The following is a 20,236-nucleotide window of genomic DNA, read 5'->3' as shown; positions in this document are numbered from 1 at the left end:
GATCGCTGCTCCCGCTGGTCACACACAGCGATGTGTGCTGACCAGCGGGAGGGCAACGACCAAAAAATGGTCCAGGACACTTTGCAGCGATCAGCGACCTCACAGCAGGGTCCTGATCGCTGCAAAGTGTCACACATAGCGACATCACTGGTGAAGTCGCTGTTGCGTCACTAAAACTGTGACACAGCAGCGATCTCGCTATGTGAGACGGGGGCTTAAGTGCTACAAGAGCAGAATCCCCCCTTAAGTGACCTGACTATGGAAATTACGATAACTAAAAAATTCCAAGGAGGGCCTGGATGCCCTTCTTGATAAATAAAATATTACAGGTTATCTGTAGTAGATTCTGGACATGGGTCGCTGATCCAGGGAATTAGACTGACTGCCGTATTTAGAGTCGGGAGGGAATTTTTCACCTCATTAGCACCTGCATTATGGGATTTTCGCATTCCCCTGGATCAACATGTAAGGTTATATAGTGGCATGTAAGTTTGAGCACCCCTGGTCAAAATGACTGTTATTGTGAACAGTTAATCCCTTAACGACCGCTGTAACGCATTTTCACGGCGGCAGTTATAGGTACTTACGCCTCAGCGCCACTCTCTCACGGCACTGAGGAATAACAGTGTAGCGCCCCCCAGAATCGGAAATTCTCTGTGCACTCGCAGAGATCTGCCGGCTTGTACCAGGCAACAATAAGGAATTTTCCTTATTGGTTCCTTTTGATCACTGTGATAAACCCTATCTACAGCAAAACAAAAACACACAGGGATTGCCTGGCATACACAGGGAATCCCTGCATGTTTTTTTTGGGTGTCTAACAGTCGCAAAACATGTGGGGCGGGGACTCGAGCATCTCATTCGAGCACCCGCGATACATGGTGCATACCTGAGTACCCAATGCAAGCTCAAGTAGCGAGCACTTGCGCTCAAGACTAATGACAACTTATTCAATATGATGACCTAATGTTATCAAATTCTATGTCGTACCTCTGGGTTCAAAATGCTTACTATACCCCTTGATAAAATCCTTGATGGGTGTCGTTTTCAAAATGGGGTCACTTGTGGGAGTTTCCACTGTTTAGGCACATCAGGGGTCTCCAGACGCGACATGGCATCCGCTAATTAGGCCAGCAATTTTTACATTCAAAGTCAAACAGTGCTTCTTCCCTTCCGTGCGCCCAAACAGTGATTTTTGCCTATATATGGGGTATCAGCGTACTCAGGAGAAATTGCACAACAATCCTTGGGGTCCCTTTCCTCCTCTTTCCCTTGTGAAAATAAAAAAATTGGGGCTAAAAATCATTTTTGTGGAAAAAGTTTTATTTTTTTATTTTCACGGCTCTACATTATAAACTTATGTAAAGCACCTGGGGGTTCAAGGTGCTCACCACACATAAGTTCCCTGAGGGGTCTAGTTTCCAAAATAGTGCCACTTGTGGGGGGTTTCCACTGTTTAGGCACATCAAGGGCTCCCCAAACGTGACATGGCGTCCGCTCTAGATTCCAGCCAATTTTGCGTTCAAAAAGTCAAACGGTGCTCCTTTCCTTCCGAGCCCTGCCATACTCACAAACAGTGATTTTCCCCCACATATGAGGTATAGGCGTACTCAGAAGAAAGTGCACAACAAATGTTGTGGTCCATTTTCTCTTGTTACCCTTGCAAAAATAAAAAAAATTGGGATCTGAAGTAAAGTTTGTGTGAAAAAAGTTAAATGTTCACTTTTTCCTTCCACGTTGCTTCAGTTCCTGTGAAGCATGTGAGGGGTTAATAAACTCTTGAATGTGGTTTTGAGTACCTTAAGGGGTTCCCTTTTTAGAATGGTGTCCCTTTTAGGGATTTTTGGTTATATAGACCCCCTCAAAGTCACTTCAAATGTGATATGGTCCCTAAAAAAATAATATAAATAAATTTTGTTGGAAAAATGGAAAAATGAGAAAATCGCTGGTCAATTTAAATTTTACAACTTGCTAGCAAAAAAAAATATATTGTTGCAATAATTGTGCTGATGTAAAGTAGACATGTGGGGAATGTTATTTTTATAACTATTTTGTGTGACAAATCTCTCTGATTTAAGGGCATTAAAAATCAAAGTTTGACAATTGCAAAATTGTCACCAAATTTTCATTTTTTTCACAAATAAAACGAAAGTCATATCGAAATTTTACCACTATCATGAAGTACAATCGGTCACAAAAAAACAGTCTCAGAATCAGTTGGATCTGTTGAAGCGTTTCAGAGTTATTACCTCATAAAGTGACAGTGGTCAGAATTGTAAAATTTGCCTTGGTCATTAACCCCTTTACTCCTGAAGGCTTTTTGCACGTTAATGACCAGGTCAAATTTGTATGCAGACTCCATATGCACAGCTCCTGCGTAATTCAGATGAACCTCCGAGGGATCCATTCACTGTGATGAGGCAGCAGAGTTAAGCCTCTTTCACAAGTCAGTGTGTCCAGTATTTGTGGTGACAGTTTCCACATGTACCGGAGACCCATACGTACGCAGACCCATTCAAATGAATGGGTCTGTGCACAGGTGAGTGTGTTTCCACGGACTGTGTGTCCGTCGGCAAAACACGTTGACATGTCCTTTTTTTTCACGTTGCATGGGCCGCAAAACCTCCTACACTAATGACACATGGATGATATCCGTGTGTCAGTGTCCCAGGTGCCGGCACTTGTCAATCAGCGTACAGTTATCGCTGTTCCCAAGTGCTGAACGCTGCCCTCATCATTGTCCCCTGCTTGCGCTGCGATCAGCGCGAGCAAGGGACAATAATGAGAGTAGTATTCTGCTCCCGCTGTGTCCTGGTGTAAAAATAAGAATAAAATAAAAAAATCCTTATACTCAACTGTCTGAAGATGTCCCCCGCTGTAATCCACCTGACTGCTCACACAGAGGAGTCGGGGAGATTGACTCGCGAGCCCCAGAGCTGCACTGGGCTCAGTGAATGACAGGAGGCCACTCACTGAGCGCAGCTCTGGGGCCCGCTTGCTGGAGTGAGTCATTCTCCTCGGCGTGAGCAGTCAGATGGGTTACAGTGGGTGACATCTTTGGACAGGTGAGTGTAAGGATTTTTTTATTTTATTCTTATTTTTACACCAGGACTAAATCAACATTGTCCCTTGCTGGCACTGATCACAGCGCCGGCAGGGGACACAAGGATGAGGGCAGTGTTAAGCACCCGGCGCCGATATGTGTCCTCCTGATGCGGCACATGGTTGCAGACATATGCCACACAGACACGGATATCTCCAGTACTGTTTTTTCCAGTACCGGAAATATCAAGACGTTTAGTGGTACCCTTTTTTTCAGAGGTTCACAAAACTGTGGTCAATGGCACTTTTATGCACGCTTAATAAAAGATGGACACTGTGGGATCAGAGGCCAGATGGCGTCCACGGTGGCTCCATCTGCCTCATTAAAGGGAATCTTCCGCCAGGGGTTCCATCTGAATCATACATTTCAGAGATTTACACGGAAAACTCGATGCAAGCACTCAGCGCAGAATAAATGTGAGCCGAACCATACTGCTATCTTTGGGAGGCAGAATGAACAAATCAGCAGCAGGTGAAGAATTGGTTTTATTTATTTCATACGCCGTTCCTCATGCGGTATAAGTAACTAGACAACTTTATCCATTAGGTCGGCGTGATTACAACGGATTTCAGATTTATACCAGGTTTTTATGTTTGGCAACTGCCATAAATTAAGGCTATGTTCACACATTGCATTTTTTCAGGGGTTTTTTTCTGCAGCAAAACCTGATCTCTTGGCAGGAGGTTTGTTGAAGATTTTTTTTGCTTTTTTTTGGTGCTTTTTTTTCACAGTCCTTTTATCTTTTTATGCATGTGCATAAAGTTCAGTTAAAAAAAAAAAAAATCTCATTCTGGTTTTGGCACAAAAACGCTGAAAAACCTGACACCTGCGTTTTTGGTGCATTTGTTTCACCACCCATTTCTCCCAATGGGTGGAAAAAACGCTGAATAAACGGTGTAAGAAGTGACATGTTCTATTCTGCAATAAATCATACAAAGCACAAAATACTGATTAAATAAAAACAAAGCTGTGTGCATGAGATTTCTGGAATCTCATAGACTTTGCTGGTACTGTAAGATGCAGTTGAAAATTTGCATGAAGAACGCTTAAAAAAATGCTGAAAAAACACAATGTGTGAACATAGCCTTAAAGCCTTTTTTTTTTTTTTGCAAAGACTAGTTTTTGCATCGCCATATTTTGAGAGCTATAATTTCTCCATATTTCGGCCGACAGAGTCATGTAAGGGCTTGTTTTTTGCGGTACAAATTGAAGTTTTTATTGGTACCATTTTCGGGCACGTGACATTTTTTGATCGCTTTCTATTCTGATTTTGAGAGGCAGAATAAACAAAAAACAACAATTTAGGATATATATATATTTTTTTTAAGCCGTTCCGCTTGTGGTAAAATTGATAAGGCAGCTTCATTCTTCTGGTCAGTGCGTTTACAGCAATACTACATTTATATAATTTTTTTATGCTTTGGTGCTTTTACACAATAAAAACTTTTATAGAAAAAATAATTTCTTTTGCGGCGCTTTACTCTGAGAGTTAGCTACACTTTGTTTTTTTGGCTGATGGAGCTGTATGGCGGCTTGTTTTTTGAGGGACAAGATGACGTTTTCAGCGGTACCATTTTTATTTACATTCGTCTTTTTGATCGCGTTTTATTCCACTTTTTGTTCAGAGTTATGATATATCACCGTTTTTTTGCTTCATTTTTTATTTTTTACCGTGTTCACTAAAGGGGTTAACTAGTGGGACCGTTTTATAAGGTCAGGTCGTTCTGGAAGCGGTGATACCAAATATTTGTACTTTTATTGTTGTTGTTTTTTTTCATAATATTTATGGGTACAATATATGTATATATTTTTTAAAAATATTTTTAAAACATTTTTTTTTTCACTTTTACACTTAGTCCCACTATGGGACTTTCACTTTCTGCAGGCTGATCGCAGTTATAATGTATAGCAGTGCAGGATCACTGCTATAAATTATAACCTGTCAGTGCTGCATACACAAGTTACTTTCATCATGCACTGCGCATGATTAAACTAGTTTGCTAGTGCCTGGTGACCCAGATGTCTCCGATCCAAGAGCAGAGGGGCTTCTGTCCCTCTGCTCATTCGCTAAATGCTGGGATTGCAGCATTCAGGAGGTTGAAGTGCCGGGAGCAGTGTGGGCACCGCTCCTGGCACTGATTACCGGGTGTCAGTTGTCAGAATCGGCTTCTGTGCAGGCACGATCGCTTTGCTGTAATAATACGTACCTGGTCCATAAGGCCCAGGGCACAGGGACATGTTATTACGTAGCATGTCAGTAAGGGGTTAAGGACATAATTGGCTTCGTCACTAAGGGGTTAAGCAAGTTGAAGATTAAATGATCTCCAAAGGCCTAAAGTTAGCAAATGACACATTTCCCTTGTATTTAAGGCAAAAATATATATTATATTTTTCAGACTATAAGACGCACCCCAAATTTTGGGGTGGAAAATAGTCCGAATAGGTATCTTACCTGGGGGGTGGTGGAGCGGGGGGGTCACAGCATGCATGGTCCCTCAGGAAGCCGGTGGTGGCAGAAGTGGAGCAATGCTAAGGGCCCTGGGTGGGAGAGGGATCGCAGGAAGCAGGGACCCCATCTCAGGACATTGGTGGCGGCAGAAGCGGTGAGATGCTGGGGGGCCGTTGGGGCAGAGCGGAGTGCATTGCTTTTACGGCAGCAATATTCCTGAAGCCGTGGTCTACAGGGAAATGGCCGCCCGAGCACCTGGGATCTCGGCGGCAATTTCCCTGAGGCCCATGACTTAAGGAAGATGGCCCCCGGAGGCGGCTCATGCGCGGTTGAGATCTCGACTGGGCCAAGATACCAGTTTGCACATGCGGCCCACGGCACGGCTTCAGGAAAATGGCTGCCGGGAAAGCACTGCCTGACCGCCAATACCGGGCCCACAGCATTGCACCGCTTCTGCCACCACCAGGTTCGTGAGGCAGGAACCCTGCTTCCTGCGATCCTGCTCCACCACCGCAACTCCATGGCATGTTATAGTCGGACCATAAGGCGCACCCCCCCCCCATTTATCTCACAAATTTGGGGGGGGAAAAAAAAAGTGTCTTATTGTCCGTAAAATACGATATACATACATTTTAATCTTTTACATTTTAAAAATTGCAAAAAGGAAAAAAATGGGCAGATGCAAAAGTTTGGGCACCTTGCATGGTTAGTACCTAGTAGCACCACCTTTTGAAAGTATCACAACTTGTAAACACTTTTTATAGCAAGCCAAGTCTTTCAATTCTTGTTTGAGGGATTTTCATCCATTCTTCCTTGGAAAATTCTTCCAGTTCTGTGAGATTTCTGAGTCGTCTTGCATGCACTACTACATTGAGGTTTAGCCACAGATTTTCAATGAAGTTCAGATCAGGAGACTATGAGGGCCATTGTAAAACCTTCAGTTTGTGCCTTTTGAGGTAGTCTAATTTGACGTGTGTTTAAGATCATTATCCATTTTAAGAAGCCATACTATTTTCAGTTCTTTTTTTTTTTTTTTTACAGATGGTGTTATGTTTGCATCACATTTAGATTTGTTTCTATCTACTGGCTAACACAGTACAAAGATATCTATTTTTCAAGTTTGCATCAAGAATTTGTTGAGATTTAATTGAATCCATTCTTGCCTCTACCCGTGAAATTTTCCCATTGCCTGCAACACAACCCCAAAGCATGATTGATCCACCCCCATGCTTAATGGTTGGTGAGATGTTCTTTTCCTGAAATTCTGTGCCCTTTTTTCTCCACACATACGTTTGATCAATTTGGCCAAAGTGTTTTGTTTTAACCTCATCAGTCCACAGGATTTGTTTACAAAATTCTTCAGGCTTGTTTAAATGTTGTTTTGCATATTTCTGACGCTGAATTTTATGGTGAGGACGCAGGGGTTATCTTCTGATGACTCTTCCATGAAGGCCATATTTGTGCAGGTATCTCTGAACAGTAGAACAACGTACCACAACTCGAGCTGGCTAAATCTTTCTTAAGGTCTTTTACAGTCAAGTAGGGGTTATGATTTGCCTCTATAGCAACCTTATGAGCAGTTCTCAAGGAAATTTTGCTTTGTCTTCCAGACCTTATCTTGACCTCCACTGCTCCTGTTAACTGATATTTCTTAATTGCATTTCGAACTGAGGAAAAGGCAACTTGAAAACGCTTTGCTATCTTATTGTAGCCTTCTCCTGCTCTGTGGGCCGCCACCATTTTATTTTTCAAGAGTGCTAGGCAGCTGCTTAGAAGAACCCATGGCTGCTGTTTTTTTGGCACAATGTTAGAAGATGCTGGGACGTTATAAAGCTGAGAAATTTGCATCATCTGGCCTTTCCTAACGATGAAATTGAAAAAGCCGTAACCCTAATAGGCTAATTAAGGTCTGAAACCTTGGTCAAAGTTATCTGAGCACAAATCTCCAAGGGTGCTCAAACTTTTGCTTTGACCCATTTTACTTTTTGTAATTTTTAAAATATGAAAATATGTATTTTTTTGCCTAAAAATACAAAGGAAGTGTTTCATCTTTTAGAGATCATTTCATCTTCAATTTGCTTAACTGTTAACAATAACAGTAATTTTGACCAGGAGTGCCCAAACTTTAAATCTGTGAACTATCAAACCAAAAGCGATAGTTATTAGGGAATTATAATCATCATTCGGGCAATGTTGTGATGTACATTCAGGAGATGCCTTTATAGCACTACATGACAGTGAGGAAGCAGAGAGACCCTACAGAATCTTACCGCTGCCACCAATGTGAAGAAATGGCAGCAGGGAGACCCCACAGAATCCCACCGCTGCCACCAATGTGAAGAAATGGTAGTAGAGACCCGGCAGAATCCCACCGCTGCCACCACTTGTGATGGATCCACACCCCGCCACCTGACTGACGTCACTATTACGTCAGTGGGATGGCGTGATACGGACCTACCCTTTGCACCAACGTGATGTTCCGCACCCCCTCGAGGACGCACAAGGTCAGATTGGTACAGTTCTACACAGACACCCCCTGTCCACACGGGTACAAGAAGGCACCAGGGAGTGAGAAGAGGTGGCCCACTCAGTCACTGACGTGGCACCACACTCGCTCACACCCCTGACAGGCTGAGAGGCCCCTTTACTAGCTCCAGTGAAGCAGAGCCTGGTCGGCCTGGGAGAGCACCCACCAGTTTCTATTAGATATAACAGAATTATATTGGGCTAGACACCAGCCCGGTAGCGTGTGCGTTGGACAGAACAATGGACGTGAAAGTTCGTGGATCGAGATAAAAGAGCAGCCCAAGGTTAAATTATATATTTAATCGCCTTAGGGGCACACTAGACAATACACATATACATAAAGGGTTATACATACACAATGGTCAGAGTTGCAAGCTTATGTAAGGTGAAATAATACACTTTATGGGACTTTTCTCTTAATCTCCTATGTCTTGAGGTTAATTAAGTATTTGATCCTATGGCTCTCCTCAACACATGTACTGCACAGAACATCATCACACAGCCCAAACAGTCCGTACACTGCCCAGGTTGACGTCATACAGCCCGCACGTTCTATATACTGCCTAGAATGGCGTTACTTGCCCTGTCCATACACTGCATAGACCGGCATCGTATAAATCGTGCATGGACTGTACACTGCACAGGACATTATTACACAGCCCGCCTGGTCCATACACTGCCAGAGATGGTGTTATGATCTGCAACAAGTACTAAGGAAAGATAAGGGAAAACTGTCCCTACAGTGAGACTAAGCTGAATCCCTACGATGTAGCGGGCTGCCTGTTCATGGCGAACAGACCCGCCTTAGTCCTCGCCTAGTCTGAACAAAGACCTATAGCATAAGGGGAGGGGTCCCTAAAAGAACTAAGGACTGGGACAAAAATGGGACACCTACTAAACAGAGAAGTTACATATAAATCCAAAAGAACATATGAGGGCCTATAAGATGCAATACTTCAATTCAATATAATCCAAACACAACAAGGAAGTATAGATGCAATAAAATACAAATTTTATTCAAAAAGTTAAAAAGACATCAAATAAAAGTTCAAGGGAGGAGAGGTAAAAATAGAAGACACCCACAGTGACAACAGGTATATATACTATAATCATGTGGACATAATGACAGCTCCAGTCATGTAAGCAATAGTAAGGCAGCGGGATATGTAAAGTGACCAGTGCATAGTGCATAAAAGAAATAATTACCACTTTTCTAAAGCTGACCAATAAGCATACATGAAGGAAGCACAATAGTCTATCACATGTGAATTATCTATAATAGAAAATATATAGGATTCAAGAAATAAAGCTTCAAAAATCAAAAAAGCCCTCAATATTGTAAGATACAAGGACAGTGTCCCTGGCACGATTAACAATTGCGGCTGTCAGTCAGCAAGAAGTCACAGAGGAATGAGGGACAAGTCAAAGGGATATAAGAGACTGAAGCAATACAAACTGTGTCACTGCTGGGACCAGACAACCCCAACGCACGTTTCGCTTCTTCCCGAAGAAGCAAAAACGCGAAACGTGCGTTGGGGTTGTCTGGTCCCAGCAGTGACACAGGTTGTATTGCTTCAGTCTCTTATATCCCTTTGACTTGTCCCTCATTCCTCTGTGACTTCTTGCTGACTGACAGCCGCAATTGTTAATCGTGCCAGGGACACTGTCCTTGTATCTTACAATATTGAGGGCTTTTTTGATTTTTGAAGCTTTATTTCTTGAATCCTATATATTTTCTATTATAGATAATTCACATGTGATAGACTATTGTGCTTCCTTCATGTATGCTTATTGGTCAGCTTTAGAAAAGTGGTAATTATTTCTTATATGCACTATGCACTGGTCACTTTACATATCCCGCTGCCTTACTATTGCTTACATGACTGGAGCTGTCATTATGTCCACATGATTATAGTATACATACCTGTTGTCACTGTGGGTGTCTTCTATTTTTACCTCTCCTCCCTTGAACTTTTATTTGATGTCTTTTTAACGTTTTTTAATAAAATTTGTATTTTATTGCATCTATACTTCCTTGTTGTGTTTGGATTATAAACAGAGAAGTTGTTGCAGAACACAAAAAGACAAACAGACAAAAAAGTACTAAAGGTCCCAGAAGGACCAAACGAACTTAGAGAAAGGCACCGAAGCACCGGGCTAGAGAAACAGTCAAACACTGAAGTCCAGCACAGCCAAAAGGGCGGAGCTGGAATATAAAAGCAGATGGTCACGTGACCGCAAAACACAAGATGGAAAAAACAAACAGGAGGGTTCTAACAGATGGCGTCAAACAATCGTGCACAGTCTGTACACTCAATAAAGGCAGCGTCACAGCGCATATATATGGCCGGTACACTGCACAGGACACTATCACACACGGTTCATACACAGCAGGGTCCCATGCTTCATGCCCCGCGCGGGGCAGAGGTCCCATGCTCCATGCACCCCACGGGGGCAGAGGTCCCATGCTCCATGCGCCCCACGGGGGCAGAGGTCCCATGCTCCATGCGCCCCACGGGGGCAGAGGTCCCATGCTCCATGCGCCGCACGGGGGCAGAGGTCCCATGCTCCATGCGCCGCACGGGGGCAGAGGTCCCATGCTTCATGCGCCGCACGGGGGCAGAGGTCCCATGCTTCATGCGCCGCACGGGGGCAGAGGTCCCATGCTTCATGCACCGCACGGGGGCAGAGGTCCCATGCTTCATGCACCCCACGGGGGCAGAGGTCCCATGCTTCATGCACCCCACGGGGGCAGAGGTCCCATGCTCCATGCGCCCCACGGGGGCAGAGGTCCCATGCTCCATGCGCCCCACGGGGGCAGAGGTCCCATGCTCCATGCGCCGCACGGGGGCAGAGGTCCCATGCTCCATGCGCCGCACGGGGGCAGAGGTCCCATGCTCCATGCGCCGCACGGGGGCAGAGGTCCCATGCTTCATGCGCCGCACGGGGGCAGAGGTCCCATGCTTCATGCGCCGCACGGGGGCAGAGGTCCCATGCTTCATGCACCGCACGGGGGCAGAGGTCCCATGCTTCATGCACCGCACGGGGGCAGAGGTCCCATGCTTCATGCCCCGCAGAGGTCCCATGCTTCATGCACCCCACGGGGGCAGAGGTCCCATGCTTCATGCACCCCACGGGGGCAGAGGTCCCATGCTTCATGCACCCCACGGGGGCAGAGGTCCCATGCTTCATGCACCCCACGGGGGCAGAGGTCCCATGCTTCATGCACCCCACGGGGGCAGAGGTCCCATGCTTCATGCACCGCACGGGGGCAGAGGTCCCATGCTTCATGCACCGCACGGGGGCAGAGGTCCCATGCTTCATGCCCCGCACGGGGGCAGAGGTCCCATGCTTCATGCACCGCACGGGGGCAGAGGTCCCATGCTTCATGCACCGCACGGGGGCAGAGGTCCCATGCTTCATGCACCGCACGGGGGCAGAGGTCCCATGCTTCATGCCCCGCAGAGGTCCCATGCTTCATGCACCCCACGGGGCAGAGGTCCCATGCTTCATGCACCGCACGGGGGCAGAGGTCCCATGCTTCATGCACCCCACGGGGCAGAGGTCCCATGCTTCATGCACCGCACGGGGGCAGAGGTCCCATGCTTCATGCACCCCACGGGGGCAGAGGTCCCATGCTTCATGCACCCCACGGGGGCAGAGGTCCCATGCTTCATGCACCCCACGGGGGCAGAGGTCCCATGCTTCATGCACCCCACGGGGGCAGAGGTCCCATGCTTCATGCACCCCACGGGGGCAGAGGTCCCATGCTTCATGCACCCCATGGGGCAGAGGTCCCATGCTTCATGCACCGCACGGGGGCAGAGGTCCCATGCTTCATGCACCGCACGGGGGCAGAGGTCCCATGCTTCATGCACTACACAGGACAGAATCACATAGGACAAGACAAGGTCAGAAAGGTTGCACAGGACGGTGTTCAGTCTGTTAACTGCACAGGATAGCTTCATTTAGCACACACTACACAGAACAGTCACACCGCGCATATGGTGGGTACACTACATCACACAGTCCGCACACTGCACAGGAATGCATCACACAGCGCACATGGTGGGTACACTGCATCACACAGTGGCACAGTCCGTACACTGCACATGACTAAGTCTCACCGTTCGTACACTGCACAGGACTGCGTTACACAGAGCGAACGGTCCGTATATTGCACAGGACTGCGTTACGCAGAGCGAACGGTCCGTATATTGCACAGGCCGCAGACAGTGAGCACAGCCCCTACACTGCAGGCGCGCAGCAGCTTTACCCCTCGGCGGCCGAACTACAGCCTGTGTGTGACGTCATGACATCCGTGGTACGGCGTCCACCACGTGATCCCTGTGTCGCTGGCTGGAGCTGCAGCTGTCTTCTAGGGAGCGGCAGCCTGTAGGCGGTAGACATGCTGAGCCTGATGAAGAGTGCGGCCTCCTTCTTCTGGAGGGAAGCGGACACTAGTGATGACCAGAGGAGACCTAGCAAGGGTGAGAATAACGTCACCTAGAAAAGCCACACCTGCGCCATGTTGCGTGCGAGTTCATATAATACTCGCGGAGACAAGTCGTGCAGTGGTATGATGCGCACTACACCATAGTATACTGCAGGCCCCTGACCACCAGGACCTCTGTGTGCAGAGCATGCGCAGAATGCAGGCTGGGGCCGCCGCGGATTGCCGCACTGTGTGACTGTGGCCTGCTCGGCTTTTTTATGCGGATGTTCCATGCAAAGAGCGAGGCCTGACGGGAATACAAAGCTTTCCTTCAATAAAAGCGATTTGGTGCTGTTTTTGCTGCTGTGGATTTTGATGCAGAAATTCCACAGTGGGGCAGTCCTGAGTGAACAATCCATATGTACACCATATGGATAAAGTATTGGGACACCTCCAGGAGCATTTATCCCATCCCAGTCTGCATCCATAGGTCTTACAGGGGTATTCTTAGATTTGGGATAGGGAATAACTTCCCCAATCTGAAGAGACCCCTGTGAATGGAGCGGTGGTCAATAATGTGACTGCTGCTCAATACATTCTAATTGTACAGCAGGAGATAGCGGAGCTCGGCTGGTCTTCAGCACTTCCAGAAGATCGGTGGGGTTCCCAATGGTCAGACCCCCAACAATCTTCAAGTTATTTGTGTCCCATGGATAGGGCATAACTTCCAACCCTGAGACTACCCCTTTGATATAGCTGCAAAACAGGGACACTCTCTATAATGGTATGTTCACTCTAGACGGTGTTTTTTTTCTGCAGCAAAACCTGATCTCTTGGCAGGAAAGAAGCTGCGTCAAAAATGCAGGTTTTTGCTGCATTTTTGGTGCGTTTTAGGATCCCAAAGTTCAGCTTTGCTTCCACCACAGAAGCATAAACACAGGTCACTAATGCAAGACATATGTGAACCCTTATTAGCCAGAATTACAAATGTAACATTGGGGGAGGTGATTTGTTCCGGAATAGTTTTTCTAAGACACTGGCAGTGCATTGAGTTTGTAGGACATGATTTATTTTCACACTATGGTCTGCCATTCAGTTGCTCAGGCATAGTTCAATTGCACACCTGGGCCACGGAGACTGATCAATCTCACACCTGGCTCAGCCAATGTTTACACTGTACACATAACTAATTTACTTAAACTGTCTTAATCCTAACTGCCATCTCAGGTGACCAAGACAAGATGACAAAAATAAGTGTTTCACATACTGTTCTACTTGTTTTTTTTCACTAAAAACGCAGCAAACATGACAGCTATGTTCTCACTAGTTTTTTTTTTCACTACCCATTACTTTCAATGGGTGAAAAACGCTGAAGGAAATGACATACTCTATTCTGCAAAAAAACATGCAAAGCACAAAATACTGATGACCCAAAAACTAATGTGTGTGCATGAGATTTCTGAAATCTCAAAGACTTTGCTGGTACTGTAAAACGCAGCTGAAATTTTACATAAAAAAATGCATCAAAAACACTGAAAAAATGGCTAGTGTGAACATAGCCTAAGAGCTTCTATTCTTCTGGGAAGATTTTGGAATGTCTGTATGAATTTTTGCCCATTCATGCAGAAGAGCATTTGTGAGGTCAGACACTAATGTAGAGTGAGAAGGCCTGGCTCAGTTCTAGTTCATCCTAAACATAGGCAGACAGAAGAGGGCCCCAGTGCAGGAACCATATTTGGGCCCTTTAGAGACCACTAGCTCATCATAATGCACCTGTGTGAGGGACGTAAGCTGCTTTGGAGGCAGCAGTGGGCCCTTACCTCTTGCACCAATGGTATGTTCACCACTGATCTCAAAAGGTGTTTGATTAGCTTGAGGTCAGGGCTCTGGGGGCCAGTCAAGTTCACTCAACCATGCCTTTATGGACTTTCCTTTTGGCACTGAGGCACAATCATGCTCAGTCAGAAGCTCCAGGTGCACCGTTTTTTGTGCTGATGTTAAAGGGAACCTGTCACCAGAAAAAAACGCTATCAACCTGCAAATATGGGGTTAATCTGCAAGGCTAATAGCATTACTATCCTGCCCGGCGCCCGCACTTAGGGGAACGCTGGGGAGAAAATAAACTTTATTCCCCCAGCAGCGTTTGGATTTCAGTCACGGGGGTGGCGCCGGCACTTGTTCAGTCACCACTCTGTGTATACAAAATTTGAACACCGTTGTGCTGATTGGTCGTGGCCGCCGGCCGCGACCAATCAGCGATATTGGTGCCAACTTTAAACACCGCTCTTCACAGAGGTCAGCGGCGATGCAGCCAAAGTACCCCGACCGGTGGAGCCGCTGACCTCCATGCGGCTACCGTCGGGAGATCAGTGGCTAGGGCCGCTGATCTCCCGACGGCAAGTGTGAAGGGAGGACCGGGAAGCCGCGCCGCCGGTCTGGATACTTCTGCTGCGAGCAGCCAGTCATCTCCCGCACCGCCACTCCCCGGTCCAAACTAATACAATTCGCTGATTGGTCCCGGCCGCGACCAATCAGCGATATTGGCGCCAAATTTAAACAGGCTCTCCGTCCCTCACTAACACGGTTCGCTGATTGGTCACGGCCGGCGGCCATAACCAATCAGCGATATTGGCGCCAAATTTAAAAACCGCTGTGCTGATTGCTCGCGGCCGGCGGCCATAACCAATCAGCGATATTGGCGCCAAATTTAAAAACCGCTCTGCTGATTGCGCCCGGTGTACCGCATGCATATTCTAGAATACCCGATGCGTTTGAATCGGGCCACCATCTAGTTTTTAATAAGCAGCAAAAGCTAAGCAGACGGCTGTGAGCTGATAACAGCTGGGGGCTGATATTAATAGGGTGGGAAGGTCCATGGATATTGGCCTCTTCCTAGCATAGTAAGACCAGCCCTCAGTCACCCCCAGAAATGGCGCATCCATCCGATGTGCCAATTCTGGTGCTTAGCCTCGGCTCTTCCCTATTGCCCTGGTGTGTTGGCAATCTGTGTAATGGTTTTGGGGTTGATGTCAGCTGTGTAATGTCCGCTGACATTAAGCACATGAGTTCATAATGGAGAGGTGTCAATCAGATACCTCCATTACTAACCCTGTATTCAAAAGAAAGAAATGCACACACACAAGTCATTTATTTGTAAACGGCACTCCCTGACAAATTCCCTCTTTTACCCATTTATTACCATTAAAAAATAATCCACAGGGTCCGCCATAATCCATATGGAGGTCCAATGATGATCCCTTTCTTCTTTGTCCAGTCTATAGATTCCCATTCAGAGAACTCAGCTTCATAGAACTGCCAGTTCTCACGCTGCATAACAGTGACGTCAGTAAGGTTATCGCAGGTCTCAGCCGCTGTACTGTGGTAACCTATTCCAGACAGCTATGTACTGTAGTAGACTACACAAGTTAATATTAGGACAACCATTTACCACATCATGAGAAATATAGGGCATTTTCCACGTTAAATTGTTTTTTGCCTAGCTAATGTCGCCACTAATATATTTTATGTATTTTCATGCAGACTATGAAACCATAATGGATGTGGAAGGAGTGGTTACTCGTTTTTGCAATGACTATGGAATGATAAATGACCAGATCTATTTCACACCTGATGTCGTAATTGGTCGAGAGCCTTTAAATGTTGGACAAAAAGTAAATGTTTCCTATAAAGAGGATAAGACATCTGGAGGATGGAAAGCAATAAAGGTAATTTATTTTCTAATGGGCAGTATGTCCAGAAGTAACTTTTTTTATACGCTTTATAGAAGTACCAATAGAGGATCTGTCAAGGGTTGACTATTTAGATGTACCTAACCTATCTGCTTAAAACATAAGTTTTACTGGAGGTAATATATGGAGCAATAAGCTAGTGTCTGATATTTCAGGATTCAGAAGGCTTGCCAGGTTGTTCAAGGCACAGCATCATAATGGTGTCCTGAAATAAGCTGTCTGAAAAATTCAGATGTCTAATCACTGATGGATCCCTTATGTAATATTGCAAAGAAACAAAAACTAGCACCCCCTAACAGAATGAAGCAAATGTGAACAGGTGCAAGCTACCATCACTGCATAATATGCGAACCAAAGAATACAGCAGCACTCTGCGACAAGATACATGCAAGCATTGGACATATGACATTTATATGGCAAGGATACCAAATAGATAATACTTTGAGGTACTTACTGCACAAATTAACCAATTTGTGTGTGTTGTCTACCAGCCTCGACAAATTGTACCTTCCTTTAATGGTGAAAAATTATCTCGCACTCCATGAGTGGATTAAAATGTTCAAATTTATTTCAGAAACATATAAACAGGACAGCCCAGTCAGCAAAACCAACACATTTTTACCAGAAGGTCTTAATCATGGTACCTGATGGGACCCTAATTTTCTTTTTTTAATCAGTCATACCGTTTGGGCCAAAAGCCAGCAAATTAAGGCCTGAAATGCATGATGGTTATGACTAAGGGCCATAAGTGCCTTAAACACGTTAGCTACCGGTGCTTCTCACAATATTAGAATATCAAAAAGTTAAATTTATTTCAGTTCTTCAATACAATAAGTGAAACTCATATAGAGTCATTACAAACAGATTGTTCTATTTCAAGTGTTTATTTCTGTTAATGTTGATGATTATGGCTTACAGCCAATGAAAACACAAAAGTCAATATACTGTGTATTAATTTCACTTTTTGTATACTATCCTTATTGAAAAAATGATCAAGTATAGGATTGACAAGGCTACGGTTAGGTGGATTCATGACTGGCTCCGTGACCGTACTCAAACAGTGGTAATAAATGGTTGCACATCCAATTTGAAACACTCTTCCTAGTAGTGTACCACAAGGCTCTGTCCTGGCTCCAGTGTTGTTCAACACTGTTATAAATGATCTAGATAAGAGAACTGAAGGCAAACAAATAAAATTTGCAGATGATGCAAAGCTAGGAGGGATAGATAACACTAGAGAAGAAAGGGAAAGGATTTAGAAGGATCTAGATAAGCTTGAACAATGGGCAGCAACTAAAGGCCCCGTCACACTTAGCGACGCTGCAACGATCCCGACAACGATACGACCTGTCAGGGATCGTTGCTGCGTCGCTATGTGGTCGCTGGTGAGCTGTCAAACAGGCAGGCTCACCAACGATCAGGGGAGCAGCGACATCGTGGAAAGAATCTTTCCACGATGTCTTGCTCCTGGCTACCAGCCTGCTGAAGCAGGAGCAGGCTGGTACCCATGATAAACATCGGGTTACTAGGTGTGCGTGTGCCCCTAGTAACCCGTTGTTTATCATGGTTACCACTCTGCTACGGTGAGCGGGAGGTTACCGCTCACTTTAGCAGGCTCGTAACCATGAGAAACAACGGGTTACTAGGTGCGCGTGTGCCACTAGTAACCCGATGTTTATCATGGTTACCAGGCTGATCGCTGCTCCCGCTGGTCACACACAGCGATGTGCGCTGACCAGCGGGAGGGCAACGACCAAAAAATGGTCCAGGACACTTTGCAGCGATCAGCGACCTCACAGCAGGGGCCTGATCGCTGCAAAGTGTCACACATAGCGACATCGCTGGTGAGGTCGCTAGTGAGTCACCAAAACCGTGACACAGCAGCGATCTCGCTATGTGACACGGGGGCTTTATAAAATGGTATTTATTGTATTGTTTGTAGAGTGTAAGCTTGTGAGCAGGGATCTCACTCCTAATGTAACTGTTTACACTGTCTTACCTTGTATTGAATTTATTGTCTGTACTTGTCCCTGCTTAATTGTAAAGTGCTGCAGAATATGTTGGAGCTATATAAATAAAAATTATTATTATTATTATTATTATTATTATTATTATTAAGTGAATGGAGTATATACTACCGCTCTCGCAAACGTCAATAATAAGTGTCTGAAAGAATCTAGGGTAAACATATGTCAGGAGTAATCCGGCTAATGCCGTAATAGACCTACCTACAATAGTGTCAATAATAAAATGGAGAAAAAAAAAATAAATCCCTGCACCTGCAATCCCCTATTGTGCTGCTATAGGGATCACAGGGATTGCATGAACCCCTATGCCTAATTTTTTACCTTTCTATATGTTTATTTATATATTTTTTCCCTTAAGGGTTGGTATCGATGGGGCAAGTATTTGTGTTCCCTGCAAGACATCCTTTCAAGACTGATTAGGGAACAATTGCTAAAAGGATTACCGTATTTTTCGGACTATAAGACGCACTTTTTTCCTCCAAAATTTTGGAGGAAAATGGGGGGTGCGTCTTATAGGCCGAATGTTGGGGGGGGGGTGTATATTTATCTGTGGTGTGGGGGGAGCGGTATCGGTGGAGGAGCAGGGCACAGGAGGCAGCAGCTGCCTACTGCAGCCTACACTGTCCCCGCTGCTAAAGAATATTCATGCTCCTTAATAGCGGTATACAGTGTAGCCGCGCTGCGGCTGCTGCTGCTGCCGGCTATCTCCTGTGCCCGCTGTTAAAGGGCATGAATATTCAACCTCTCTCCACGCCCATGGGCGTGAGGAGGGGGTGAACATTCATGCCCTTTAGTGAGCAGGCACAGGAGACAGCCAGCAGCCGCAGCGTGGCTCCGCTGTGTGCCGGCTATGAAGGAGATTGAAGTCACTGCTCTCCGCGCACACAGACCCGGCATGGGGAGCAGTGACTTCCGGCATCTGATCTCTCCTTGTGAGCTGCGCATGGCAGTGGCAGTGACGTCATGCGTGGCTCACATGGAGAGATCAGTGCAGGCAGACCGGACGCAGCGCTGGAGGAAAGAAAGGTGAGTAGGAGTGTTTATTTTTTTTAATGTGCAGCATGATTGGGATTAGGGGGACCATGCATACTAGGACAGGGATTAGGGGTGCCATGCATACCAGGACAGGGATTAGGGGTGCCATGCATACCAGGACAGGGATGATGGGTGCCATGTATACCAGGATAGGGATGAGGGGTGCCATGCATACCAGGACAGAGATGAGGGGTGCCATGCATAGCAGGACAGGGATGAGGGGTGCCATGCATACCAGGACAGGGATGAGGGGTGCCATGCATACTAGGACAGGGATTAGGGGTGCCATGCATACAAGGACAGGGATGATGGGTGCCATGCATACCAGGACAGGGATTAGGGGTGCCATGCATACCAGGACAGGGATGAGGGGCACCATGCATACTAGGACAGGGATGAGGGGTGCCATGCATATCAGGATAGGTATGAGGGGTGTCATGCATACCAGGATAAGAATGAGGGGTGCCATGCATACCAGGATGGAGGGATGCCAGGCATACCAGGATGGGGATGGGGACCACGTATAAAAGGAAGGGGGACGGCATATATACCAGGATGGGGGATATTGTCAGAATTGGGGGACATGACCCCTATACCAGTGTCAGCAGAAGACCCCCTCCCACTTAAAAGTGCATCATAACCACATTTTTTGCTTAAATTTTTATTTTCCTCCTCTAAAACCTAGGTGCGTCTTATGGTCCGGTGCGTCTGATAGTCCGAAAAATACGGTAGTTTAGTTTTATATATATATATATATATATATATATATATATATATATATATATATATATATATATATATATATATATATATATATATATATATATATATATATATACACACACACATACACACACACTTTAGTATCGTATATTATATTTTTAATATCACTTTAATAGTTGATATAACAAC

General features: G+C 45.7%; 1 protein-coding gene across 1 annotated transcript in view; it reads left to right on the top strand.

The window, feature by feature from the left end:
* The first annotated feature begins 12,412 nt into the window (after positions 1 to 12,412).
* MOV10L1 (Mov10 like RNA helicase 1) overlaps positions 12,413 to 20,236 on the top strand; it is a 190,710-nt gene continuing 182,886 nt past the window's right edge. Inside the window, exons 1-2 of the mRNA XM_073650723.1 lie at positions 12,413 to 12,568; positions 16,054 to 16,238. Coding sequence (XP_073506824.1) covers positions 12,487 to 12,568; positions 16,054 to 16,238 — 267 coding nt within the window. The 5' untranslated portion in view covers positions 12,413 to 12,486. The remainder of the gene's footprint in view (positions 12,569 to 16,053; positions 16,239 to 20,236) is intronic.

The sequence above is a fragment of the Phyllobates terribilis genome, unplaced genomic scaffold (assembly GCF_046119375.1).
Source record: "Phyllobates terribilis strain yellow unplaced genomic scaffold, ASM4611937v1 Scaffold_11__3_contigs__length_659146591, whole genome shotgun sequence".
Classification (NCBI taxonomy): Eukaryota; Metazoa; Chordata; class Amphibia; order Anura; family Dendrobatidae; genus Phyllobates; species Phyllobates terribilis.
The sequence above is the reverse complement of the archived record's forward strand: the minus strand, read 5'-3'. Positions and strand labels throughout refer to the sequence as shown.